Source organism: Ceratotherium simum, chromosome 35 (assembly GCF_057802395.1).
Source record: "Ceratotherium simum simum isolate JZ-2026a chromosome 35, ASM5780239v1, whole genome shotgun sequence".
Classification (NCBI taxonomy): domain Eukaryota; kingdom Metazoa; phylum Chordata; class Mammalia; order Perissodactyla; family Rhinocerotidae; genus Ceratotherium; species Ceratotherium simum.
Genome location: NC_141934.1, coordinates 7,455,903 through 7,468,973, shown reverse-complemented (window position 1 = coordinate 7,468,973; position 13,071 = coordinate 7,455,903). Strand labels below are relative to the sequence as shown.

General features: G+C 43.6%; 1 protein-coding gene across 4 annotated transcripts in view; it reads left to right on the top strand.

Annotated features, from left to right (window-relative positions):
• The window catches only part of SFI1 (SFI1 centrin binding protein), a 95,346-nt gene that overhangs the window by 53,719 nt on the left and 28,556 nt on the right, over positions 1-13,071 (top strand). For all 4 annotated transcript variants that reach the window (XM_087423936.1, XM_087423935.1, XM_014786953.2 and 1 more), the window contains 6 exons: positions 831-987; positions 2,281-2,442; positions 4,242-4,312; positions 5,343-5,435; positions 7,757-7,854; positions 8,972-9,038. In XM_087423936.1, the coding sequence (XP_087280062.1) occupies positions 831-987; positions 2,281-2,442; positions 4,242-4,312; positions 5,343-5,435; positions 7,757-7,854; positions 8,972-9,038 (648 nt within the window). The remainder of the gene's footprint in view (positions 1-830; positions 988-2,280; positions 2,443-4,241; positions 4,313-5,342; positions 5,436-7,756; positions 7,855-8,971; positions 9,039-13,071) is intronic.

Sequence of the window (13,071 nt, the reverse complement as noted above, 5' to 3'; positions counted from 1 at the left end):
ACAGCCATCTTCAGACTGGGGCATGCATATCACTGAGCATACATGAGGACTTGCCTAAGGCTGTGTGTCTATGGATAGTCTTTTTTTTTTTTTGGTGAGGAAGATCAGCCCTGACCTAACATCCATGCCAATCCTCCTCTTTTTGCTGAGGAAGACCAGCTCTGAGCTAACATCTATTGCCAATCCTCCTCCTTTTTTTTTTTCTCCCCAAAGCCCCAGTAGATAGTTGTATGTCATAGCTGCACATCCTTCTAGTTGCTGTATGTGGGACGCGGCCTCAGCATGGCCGGAGAAGCGGTGCATCGGTGCGCGCCCAGGATCCGAACCCAGGCCACCAGTAGCGGAGCGCGTGCACTTAACCGCTAAGCCACAGGGCTGGCCCGATATGGATAGTCTTAAGGAGATCCGTTTGTAGACCCTCAGTTTCTGTAGGTACCCTTCTGGGAACTAATGTGCCTGAAAAAGAGCCTCTTGACAATAGGCTTCCTCGCACTTCGGAAGAAAAGGCAGACCCTCGACTATCCCAAATCTGAATTAATTATATCACCACTTGGATTGTCCCTGCTTCTTGTCTAATCATTGATTTTATTACTCCTCTTTTTTTTTGTTGTTCTTAATCCAGAAAAAAAATTACTTTGTGGAAGCCAAATGCCCTTCTTAAAGATCCTTTCACCCCAAATCCATAGCTTTATGATCCTGCTTAGGGATTGCCACTTCCTTGTTTCTCATTTTAGCCTTTCCAGTGTATCTCTATTTCCTTTTCCGCTTGTCTGTGCTTCACCTCTGTTTTCCTGCCTCTCCTTTGATCGCTGTACTTTTTCTGTTTTCAGGCTTGGTCACGGTGGCAGGAACAACTCCTGCATGTCTGGAGGGAGAGAAGGAAGGTGGTCTCCGCAGTGAAACACCATCAGCACTGGCAAAAGTGGAGATCCCTAAAGGCCTGGCTTGAATACCTGCATGTCCGCAAAGTGAAGAGACAGCGGAATGGTGAGGAGGAAGTCCCCAGCTCTAGAGACAGAGGGTTGGGTCACAATTTCCACTCTCCTGCTGCCAGTGGAACTAATTGATTAAGGAGAGATATAGCCATATTACATCACAAATTTTGGAAAATACATCATCCTTGATTGTTATTTCCTTCTGGCTTTTTCTTCTACGCATGTATTTTATTCAGTAGGGTTTTAATTATGCTGTAAATATTGTGATTATTATGATCAAGATGATACATACAATTTTGTAGCTTGCTTTTTTCACCCAACTAATCAACACTTTTCTATGTCTTTATTCTTCGTAAATGTTATTTTTTTAATGATTGTTTATATTTTATGGGATGGCCTACCAGATTTTAATCTACTTAGCCATTCTTCTATTGATGGATATTTGGATTATTTCTGTTTGTCCCCAATTATGCAAATACATGTGATTCATGATGTCAGGTGTTTTGAACACTATTCTCCTTGTTCAGTTTCCCAGTGAGAGTTCAGAAGTAACAATACATTGGTCATGATCATCAGTACTTTTTGTATTTCGGTCTCTTGAGCCTACGCAGAAATGAGTCAAGCAGTGTGCTGCACACTGGCTTAGGCTCTCCAGCTCTCACGTAGGCCTCCCTGCAGAAATCTCCTAGGCTGCCAACACTGTCTCTTGGGAGAGTTTGAATGTGTCCGTTTGAGAATAGCGACAGGACCAACTGTTTAGCTGCCCAAGTCTGGAAGGTGAGGGCATTAAGCTATTCAGCATGATAAGCTGCAGACTAACGTGCCTCCAATTACAGCATTTGCATTCCAGGAGTGATTCCCTTCCACTTCCTGGACTTAAGCTCATCAGGCTATTAGCTAATTAGTATTAAAAGGAGATGAAGCTGGCAGCCTGGATCAGCCTGGCTGAAAGCTCAAAAAAGCCTTTGCCAGCATGTTGACCGAGTTATGTGTCATTGACTCGGTCCCTAAAGTCCTATCCAGGAGACATCAGTAAAGAGACAAAAGTAAAACGAAGTCATCTTTGAAAGCAGCAGTAGCCATCCCTGCTCATCAGTAGCTAACTAGGAGCCTCAACTCTTTGACATAATCCTTTTCTCTTTTCTTGGAGAGAAAAGATATAGCTAAGGGACTCCTAATAACCCTCTCATGTTTAAAAAACTTTTGTTCTAGGATTCTTCGTAAGAGCAGCCTTGAATCCCTGCTCTCTGCCAGTAGTGGGGTTCAGCTTGCCTTAAAGATGCTCCCAGCTCATCTCCCAGCCGGGGGTGAGGGGACAGCATGTAAGTTATTTTCTCTGTTGCAGAGATGGCTGAGCGATTCCACTGTGTCACTGTGCTCCAGACACACTTCTGTGATTGGCAGTGGGCATGGGAGCAAAGGAAGAGCTTGTACGCCCACCACGCATGTGTGGTGGGGCTGGCCAGGAGGATGGTGCTGCGGCGGGCCTTTACTCACTGGAAACACTGTATCCTTTTCAGCCACCCAGCCCTGTCCACAACCTCGGCCAGGACAGCCTGAGCTCAGCAGCCTGTAACATGCGAGTCGGGAGACACATGGAAAACAGTTTAAGGCAGTCCTTAAACTCTGTGGACTTCTTTTTAAAAATTTTTGTTTAATTGAGCATATTCACACAAAAGAGTACATACATGCATTTACAGTTTAAAGAATAACAAAATGAATACCTGTGTACCCACCACTCAAAAAATAGAAGATTGCTAACACCCCTGTCTGCTCCTCTTTGGTTGCGTTCCCTTTCTTCCTGCTCAGAGGTAATCCCACTGTCCTGAATTTTGTGTTATCATTTCATTGCTTTTCTCTACCGTTAGGCAATGGAAATAGCCACAGCCGTTTCTGTTTCAGAAAGCCACCTGTTCTTAGTGGCTCTGTCATTATGATCATGGCTTCCATTTATTGAGCTTTTACTATGTGCAGACATTATATATCATCTCCTTACTCCTCACAGCAACCCTGGGGAGTAAGTGTCACCATCTCCATTCTGCCGACGAGGAAACAGATTCAGGGGGGCTAAGTGATTGTCAAGGTCACAGCAAGTCATTGGCAGAGCCGGGAGCTTTTACACTAGGCCTTTGACTCTGGTGCACATGTTCTTAGTCGCTGCCCCTACTACAGTATGTGCCCAGGTGTGACGACTTGCACTGACCTAGATGTTCATCCACACATTCATTTGTTCATCTAATTCTTGCTGTGTCTCAAACTCCTGCCTAAGTTCTGGAATATGGGGAAACTCAAAGACTAGTAGTAGCTCATTGACCCGCGGGGAAAATAGACATGAAAATGGGTCTTCACAATATGGCGTGATAAGTGCTATCATCAAGTTTTTTATCAAGTCTTGCGAGAGGTACTGCGGAGATTCAGCCAAGGAGGTGATGTTTGAGCTGAATTTGTCAGGAGATTTTTAGGTTCGCCTGGCAGAGAAGTCAAGAAGGGTGTTTCAGGTGGAAGGAATGGCATTTACTCAGGCGTAGATAAGGAGAAACATCCAAAGATGGTGATGGGGTCTGTAGTGAGTTATGGGGTGTGGATGGCAGTTGGGTAGTGCAGGTAGAGGCAGGCTAGGGACCAGCTTGTAGAGCCCTCGTGTACAGTGGTCAGGAACTTGGGCCTTATCCTTATGGCACTGGGGATCCTCTGGAGGTTTTTGAGAAGAGAAGTAATGCAGCAGATTTGTACTTTAGAACGGATAAATCTAGATCACAGGAGCGAAGCTAGCATGAGGAGACTCTTACCAGTCTATGTGAGGGGTAAGTCAAGTGACTGCAGGGTATTGGGGGCGGAGGCAGAGGAACAGGAGAGATTTGGGAGGAAAGCAGATGGACTTGGCAACCAAGTAGATGGAGGGAGTGAGAGGAGAAAAAGTTTGAAAATAACTCCAAGGTTTTTAGCTCAAATATCTGACTGGATTGTGATGCCAAAACAGAATGCAGGAGAAGGAGCAGGTTTCTGCTTTAGTTATGGCGATTTTCAAATGTTTACTGCAATTGGTGGCAATTCATCTCAACTATTTTTTGGCTCTCCTGGAATGGGCATCAGAGGGGAGAAAGGCAAGGCCAGCTGTTTGGTAAGCACCTCAGGTGGTTTCCCTTTGCTCACTCTTCCCCTGGTCATCAGAGGAGACAGAGGTGGACATTAGCCCACCTGGCACGCCCATTGCCACCTGCAGCCAGGCCCTTAGATGGGTCACTAGGATTGCACTGTGCAGGGGTGGGAACCTTGTTGAGACGAGAGGCCTTAACTCCCTGGCAGACGTCCTGCTGTGTGCCGGAGAAGCTGCCCAGTGGAAGGCGGCAGAAGAGCACCATAGCTGCAGCTTGCTGGTGAGAGCCACAGCCTCGAAAGCCTCCTCTGGTCAGCTTTGCCCAGGCGCCCACTCCTGGGGGACTCAGACCCGCACCCTGCTCTTTCAGTGGTCTGGTTACGTGGTTAGCTTCAGTCGTGAAGCCCTCCTTCATCGCGGGTGTCCCTGTTTTCCTTTCGGGTCAGAGATGGTAATGGTGTGAGGTCAGAGGGGTTTGGAGCTGTAAGGGAACCTTAGAGGTGATCTAGTCTTGGGGTTTTTTTTACATGGCAGGCCCCCTTTTTAATGGTGGAAACCTAGTCTGTGAAACTGGTCAAAGTAGAGATGCTGTGGATGAAGCAAGGTCCAGGAAGTAGTCTCTGTTCTGCTGGCTGCTCTGCCTCACCCTCACCACGTGAGGTAGTCTTCAGACACTTTCAGGAGCCTCTGGGGTTTCACAGAGCACAGTATGAAAACCCCTAATCGCTTCACTTCTGTCTCAAAACTGAAGCCCAGGGTGTGGGGAGTGGGCTTTGCTTAGGTCACGTGTGAGGCATTATTGACAGAGCTAGAGCCAGGCCGCAGGTCCTGCCTCTACCCGGACCCCCCACTCACCAAGGATTCCTTCTCTTCTTTCTAGTCTACTCATGTAAAACTGCATTTATAATTGTGTAAGTATACGCATTGACGCCCACGTGGTAAAAAAATAAATAAATAAACACTATAGGCTAAAAGTCTGTTTTCTGAGAGGCAAAGCTGATGTTTTTAACTTTTATCTGTAGAGTCCCCATCTGAGTCACAGGGATCTCTCCTGATCAGAGGTGAAGGTGTGTTTGTTCCTGTGCGGGGTCTGTGGACAGCAGGGAGTGGTTTGACAGCTATTAAGTGCCGACTGTGTGCGCTGGCTTGTGTCAGGCTCCCAGCTGAATCTCAAAGCAGAGAAACACTCTCAGGGACACGGGAGCAGCTGTGAACAGCCATGACTGAGCTTCTCGCCGCCTGATTTGGGTACTGCTCTTATTTTTACAGACACTACTGATTTGTAACTGGTTGTGTCCTTTATTTCACAGCACTTTTGCTTTAGAGCCCTAAAAGACAATGTGACCCGTGCCCACCTCCAACAAATAAGAAGGAATCTTGCTCACCAGCAGCGTGACGTCACGGTGAGGGTCATTTTCTGTTTCAAGGGACCTCTTCGGATGGCCATTCTCTTTTTTTTAACTTTTGTGCTTAGAGATTTGTCCAGACCTTTAGACTCTGAAACCTTAGTGTCCATTTTCTTTAGTAATCCATACCAGCCAAGAGAGAAACTTGTTTTTTCTTGTTCAATCATTTTTTATCTGTTTGCTAAGAAAATTGATAGTTGAATCAGAGGTCGGGGACTGTCGATTCCAACCCTGACCTAGGGAATATGTGTTTGTTAAGTCTTGCATTCCAGGAGGCTTTGGTGTGGTGTTTGCACTCTAAGTCTATTGTCTTCAGTGGTTGATTTATCTGAGGGCAACAGACGTTCGATCTCGACTTGTAGATTGTGTTTCTGGGTGTAGGAGGATGGGGGTTTTTTGCTTTGTTTTTAAATTATGAAAATGTTCAAATGTACAGAAAAATATAAAGAATAGTCTAATAAACATCTATGTACGTATCATCTGTATTCAACAATTGTTAATATTTGCTTCTTTTTTTGTTGTTGAATCATTTTAAAGTAAATTACGGACCTCATGACACTTTACACTTAAACATTTCAGCATGTCACCTAAAAATAAGAACATTTTCTTACATAACCACACTATCATTATCATCCCCAACAAAAGGAACAGTAATTCCCTAATATTATCCAATACCCAGCCCTAAGTTAAATTTCCACGGTTGCCCCCAAAATGTCTTTATAGCTGCTTTTTTCAAATCAGGATTCAATTAAGGATTGACTGCTCACTACCTTTGGTTATATCTCTTAAGGCTCTTAATAGCAATCTCCCTGCTCCCCACTTCTTTTGTTTAACATGTTTACTTTTTAATTGTGATAAAATACACATAAAATTTATCATCTTGAGCATTTTTAAGAGTACAGTTCGGTGACATTAAGTACATTCACATTGTTCTGCAACCATCACATCTCTAGAACTTTTTTCATCTTGCAAAACTGAAACTCTACCCATTAAACAGTAACTCCTCATTCTCCTTCCCCCTAGCCCCCGACAACCACCATTCTCCTTTGTGTGTGTATGAATTTGACTACTCTAGGTACCTCATATTTACAGTATTTGCCCTGGCTTATTTCACTCGGCATAATGTACACTTTTTTTTAATGACATTGACTTTTTGAAGAGGAAGGCCAGTTACTTTGTACAATGTTCCATATTTGTGATTTATCTGTTTTGTTTCCTTTCAATGTCATTTGATCTCCATTTTTTTTCTTTTTTTTTTTTTTTGTGAGGAAGATTAGCCCTGAGCTAACATCCGATGCCAGTCCTCCTCTTTTTGCTGAGGAAGATTGCCCCTGGGCTAACATCCATGCCCATCTTCCTCTACTTTATATGGTATGCCGCCACAGCATGACTTGACAAGCGGTGCGTCAGTGCGTGCCCGGGATCCGAACCTGCGAACTCCAGGCCACCGAAGTGGAGGGCGCTCACTTAACCACTACACCACTGGGCCAGCCCCTCCACTTTTTTCTATGTATTTCCCATAAACTAGAAGTTAGATCTGAGGGCTTGATTAGATTGAAGTTAAACATTTTTTGGCAAGACTACTTCATAGGCAATAATATGTGATAAGATCAGTTTTAATTTCTAAAATGGCGTTGTCTTCCATGAGGCCCAGATTAGAAATAGCTTCATTCTGATTTCCATAGACTGGAAGATCCATCGTTTTGCCGTTTATGTTGGCCCAGAATAGCTTCGTATAGCTTTGTTGTTAGTGCCATCAAGTCAGTTCCAACTCCTAGTGACCCCGTGTACAGCAGAGTGGAATGCTGCCCCGTCTGTTTGTGCCATCCTCTCAGTGCTGTATCAGATGATGCTCTGCCACTATTCATAGGGTTTTCATTGCTGGTTTTTTCATCCATTGGGTGGCCAGGTCCTTCTTCCTAGTCTGTTTAATCTGGAAGCTCCATTGAAATCTGTCTACCATGGTTGACTCTGCTGGCATTTGAAATACTAGTGGCGTAGCTTTTAGCATCACAGCAACAGGCAGGGCCTATATTATGACAACCGACAGATGGGTGGTGTGGTTCCCTGACCAAGAAATGAACCCAGGCTGTGGCAGTGAGAGCGCCGGATCTTAACCACTAGACCACCAGGTCTGGCTTCCATATTGCTTAACCATAGTTGTTTTGCAAGCCTGTTATATGTTGGGTGGTCCAAATTGAGGTAATTCCTGCTTTGGGGGAGCTTACAGTCTTTTGGAGTAGGGATTTGCTAACAGGTTAAGAAAGATCATTTTACTTTCTGCCTTCATAAACTTGCGTGTTCTTGTTTTGCCTCAGCTGCTGCACAGGTTCTGGAGCCTCTGGCGGTCTCGGACTGCACAGAGGGAAGAAAGAGAGCAGCTCCCCTTGCTGCGTGCTGCCTGGGACCACTACAGGTAGGGACCCTGGCCTTCTCCTGGGCTCTCCAGGGACGGGTGCTCCACTCACTGTTCTCCAGGAGGGGTCGTGTACCCTTCCGTGCATTACAGGGCAGCTTCAGACAGGCCCTGCTGTAAACCAGTGACTCCCGAGCTTGCATGTTCTTTTTGGCTGATCAGATGAGAGGGAGAATGAGGAGGTTTGTACTGGTTCTTGGCCACCCTAGTTTGAAATATGTGCCTGCTAGCTCACTGCCTCAGTCCTTCAGGCTTGAGTGATGTTCCCGTCTTAGAATTTATGCATCCATAGTGTTACAGAGAAGGCTCGGGCCAGGTGAATATTTGTGGTGTGGTCTTGAACGGTGCACAGTGTGTCCTTAATTTTTTAGAGTTAATCATTCAGTTAAAATAAATAAATAAAAGCACCACATAGCCATGAGGAAAACTCAGAATGTATAGGAAGGAAGTTATAAAGTGAAAAATAAGAGCTGCCTGGATCCCTTCCTCTGACCCCTTAGTCTTACTCTTCAGAGGTAACCACTGTTCACTTTCTTGCTGACAGAAATGTTCATTATATGCCCCCCAATAGTATAATTAACTTTGCGTAGTTATAAGTCCAGTTTTGGAGCATTTTTTAATGCATCAGTGAGAATCCCAATATTAACTGACTCAATTTGGAGTTATCAGGGTATGTCATTATTCTAAATCCTGGTTTACAAGGCTGAATGTGGTTCTCACTCTCCAAATCACTGTGTGAAAGGAGCATGTCACAGATCCAGGTGGTCATAAGCCCCAAAGTTTGGCCATAAAATCAGAAGGATTTTTGGAGGATTTCATGCATATTTCCTAAGTTCCAGAGACACTGTGCTTGGTGGTCTCATTAGGTTTACAAGAAAGTTGTCAGAATTTTTGAGCAAACCATAGTCCAAAATCAGGAGTTGACAGATTTCCTGTTGGATATCAGATTCTTATTTCCTTCTCTCCCAGAATGAAACTAGTGACCCCCTGGGGTGCCTTTAACACTCAGGATGTAACTACACCTGGATTTATCTGCCTTGAAAACAAAACAAAATTGAAAAACTGAAACCTGAAGGTGCAGACGGACAGTACCTTAGTGTTCTGTGCTTTATTTCAGAGTGACGTTGCTACGCCAGTGTATCAAATGGTGGTTGCAGTATACTCAGAGGAGGCGATACAAGCAGGTATGGAGTGCTTCATAGCAGATAGCTCTGCTGGCTTACATTCTTGGATCCATTTGCTTTGGAATGGTTCTGATTTGGAAGAGAGGGTGCTGTAAAAAGCTCAAAGGTATTTCCCCCAGTCACCTCGAGTCCTTCATCTGCTGTGAAGACATAGACCAAACTCCTCCCAGTTTTTTTTGTGCTGCCCTCTCCACTCCCACCTCCATCTGCTGCTAGAGGCTAACACGTGAATCTAAAGATTTTGGATGGTCCTTCATAGTTTTGGTTAGAATCCAAATTTTTTAACAAGACATACAGACTCCTTCGGGAGCTGGTCCCTGTCTATTTCCCTACCCTTTCCTGTTACCACTCTCTCTGTTCCTTCACAACTGCACTCTGGCCGATTAAGCTGTGAGTCCTTCCCTGAATGTACTCTGTGCTCTCCTGCTTCTCACTGTACCTACAGTTCTCTCTTTCTTGCTACCCTTCCAGCCCAGGTGTTACCTCTTCCCCCAGCCCTGCCCCAGGTATATCTTTATCAGAGGATTCATCGCATGGTGGTTTACTGGCCTCTCGCCCAGCCAGGCTGTGAGCTCCTTATGGGTACAGCCTGTTTCTTTCTTCTCCTTAGCCCAGCACAGTGTTGGCCAAGAGTGCTGACTAATATTCAGACAAATGAATGAACAAATGAGTGAACAAACCATGAAATGCACTGCCGTTGGTTGCTTCAGAGTTTTTCCCAAGGATCATCTCAGTTCTTGGAGTTTGGGTGGTACTAACTCAGGGCATGGCTTGTTTTTGTGTCACCCTGGCCTTCCACACCTAGAAAATGCTTAGAATTGCTGCCTTCTTTGACATCCCTTTGAATTATGTAGCTGTTTCTGAAAGGACATGGCCAGTGGGTCTCTTAGCTCCTTTAATGAAAGCTCAACAGAGTGTAGAGAGACCTTTTAGAAGAATGTGAGTGCCAAGGTCGAAAGGTTGTGTTTATTCAAGGTAGAAAAGAAGCAGAGGGTCTCTTTTAGTTCCTTCCTGGAAAAAGAGAGTTCCTGACACTGGGACCCAGTATTGGTAGAAGGTCAGGGGTCAGTGTTCTTATCTCTCACACCATTCCAGCATGGCCTGCATGGTAGAAGGTCTGACAAATAGTAAAAGCTCTGCTTAGTTGTTGTTGGTTTTTTTTAAATCTTTAGCTAACAATCTGAATGTCATCTCTTGGTTTAGATATCCAGGGAGCACATCAGTTCTTTCTATTTTAGGAATGGATAAAAATATTATTTATTGTGGGTTTCTTTCTTTTTAAAAAGTAATATATAAAGAATGGCAAAATGTTTGCTAATTGTTGAAGCTGGATGATAAGTTCATGGGGATTCATTATACTGTTGCTTCCATTTTTGTTTACATTTGAAAATGCCCGTAAGCAATAGATAGACATTATAGAAAATTTGGGAAGTGTACCCATAATCTTGCCTCTTAAGATGACATTTGGTGAGGAAACGTGGTATCTTTTTTCCTCCTTATGGGTAGGAGTGTGGGTACCCATATATTCACATACACGCACACATATGCATAGTGTTCAGTTATCTTTTGCTATGTAAAAAAATCACCCCAAACTCAGTGGCTTAAAATAACAACCATTTTGTTATGCGTAAGAATTCTATGGGTCCCTTGACTGATGATTGCATAAAGAATATGTGGTATATATAGACAATGGAATACTACTCAGTCGTAAAAAAAAAAAGACAAAATCGTCCCATTTGCAACAATATGGATGGACCTGAAGGGTATTATGTTAAGCGAAAGAGAAAGACAGAAAGAGAAAGACAAACACTGCATGATTTCACTCATTTGTGGAAGATAAACCAACGCACGGACAGATAGAACTGTTTGGTGGTTACCAGGGGCAAGGAGGGTGGGGGTGGACACAAGGGATGAAGGGATGCATTTATATGGTGACTGACAAACAATAATGTACAATAAAAATTTCACAATATGGTAGTTCTATCCTTGATTTTTTGAGGAATCTCCATACTCTTATAAACCAATCTTACTGCAATAAATAAAAAATTAAAAAAAAAAATTCACAATAAAAAAAAAAACCTATGGGTCAAAAATTGAGACAGGACATAGCGAAGATGGCTGGTCTCTGCACCATGATTACTGGAGCCTCAGCTGGAAAGGTTCTAAAGGCAGGTGGTTGGAATCATCTAAAAGTTTCTTCACTCACTTGTCCAGTTCCTGGGCTGGAATGGCTCGAAGATTGGGCTAAATTGAGACTGTTAAGCAGAACTCCTACATATGGCCTCTCCGGGAGGCTTGGACTTCGTCACAGCGTGGCGGCCGCGGGGTAGTCAGGCTTCCTGTGTGGCAGCTCAGGCTCCAAAAGTGAGTGTTCTAGTGAACAAGACAGAAGCTGTGTGCCCTTTATGACCCAGCCTCGGAAGTCAGATAGTGTCCCTTTCACCATACTCTATTGCTCAAAGCAGTCACTGTCTCACCCAGATTCAAGGGGAAAGGACATAGGCTACTTCTCAGTGAAGGAAGATCAAAGAATTTGCTGTCCTGTTTTAAAAACCACCACACCTACATATATGCTTTTCCCTACAAAGCTTTGGGTCATGGAGGCATGTATAGTCTTATGTCAGTTGTCCGTCTTTCTAGTGATATATCAGTGAAATATTAGTAGCCTTTTATAATTACATAAAAATTTAAAGAATCTGTATTATGAGTAAACATTATAAACAAAACCAAAAGATCTGTTACAGAGTGGGAACAATATTGATAACACACATGACAAAGTACTAACAAATTTCTTAAGGTTCAAAAAGCCCATATATATCACTGAGTTAAATGCTGACAGATAGTAAAACGGGCAATGGGTCTGAACACTTAGGCCATAGGAAAAACAATTTAGATAAATATATGTACACATACACAGACATATACATGTAAATATACACACAGGCACACTTCATTTTATTGCGCTTCGCAGATAATTCCATTTTTTTTACAAATTGAAAGTTTGGCACCTCTGCATTGAGCAAGCATATCATTGTAATTTTCCCAGTAGCACTTGCTCACCTCATGTCTCTGTGTCACTTTTTGGTAATTCTCGCAATATTTCAAATTCTTTCATTATTATTTGTTATGGTGATCTGTGATTAGTGGTCTTTGACAGTGGTCTTTAACTACGATCAGTTACTATCATAACTGTTTTGGGTCATCACGAACTGTGCTCATATAAGACAGTGAACTTATCAATAAATGTGTGTGTTCTGACTGCTCCATCAACCGATTACTCCCCTGTCTCTCTCTCTCTCTCCTGGGGCCTCCCTATTCCTGGAGACACAACAGTATTGAAATTAGGCCAGTTAATAACCCGACAATGGCCTCTAAGTGTTCAAGTGAAAGGAAGAGTCACATGTCTCTCACTTTTAATCAAAAGCTAGAAATGATTAAGCTTAGTGAGGAAGGCATGTGGAAAGCTGAGATAGGCTGAAAGCTAGGCCTCTTGAACCAAACAGTTAGCCAAAGAATGCAAAGGAAAAGTTTTGAAGGAAATTAAAAGTGCTGCTCCAGGGAGCAGATGAATGATCAGAAAGTGGAACAGCTCTATTGCTGATATGGAGAAAGTTTTAGTGGTCTGGATGAAAGATCAAACCAGCCACAACATTCCCTTAAACCAAAGCCTAATCCAGAGCAAGGCCCTGACTCTCTTCAATTCTGTGAAGGCTGAGAGAGGCGAGGAAGCTGCAGAAGAACAGTTTGAAGCCAGCAGAGCTTGGTGCATGATGTTTAAGGAAAGAAGCCGTCTCCATAACATAAAAGTGCAAGGTGAAGCAGCAAGTGCTGGTACAGAAGCTGCAGCAAGTTATCTAGAAGATCTAACTAAGATCATTAATGAAGGTGGCTACACTAAACAACAGATTTTCAATGTAGATGACACAGCCTTATATTGGAAGATGCCATCTAGGACTCTCATAGCTAGAGAGAAGTCAATGCCTGGCTTCAAGGATTCAAAGGACAGGCTGACTCTCTTGTTAGGAGCTAATGC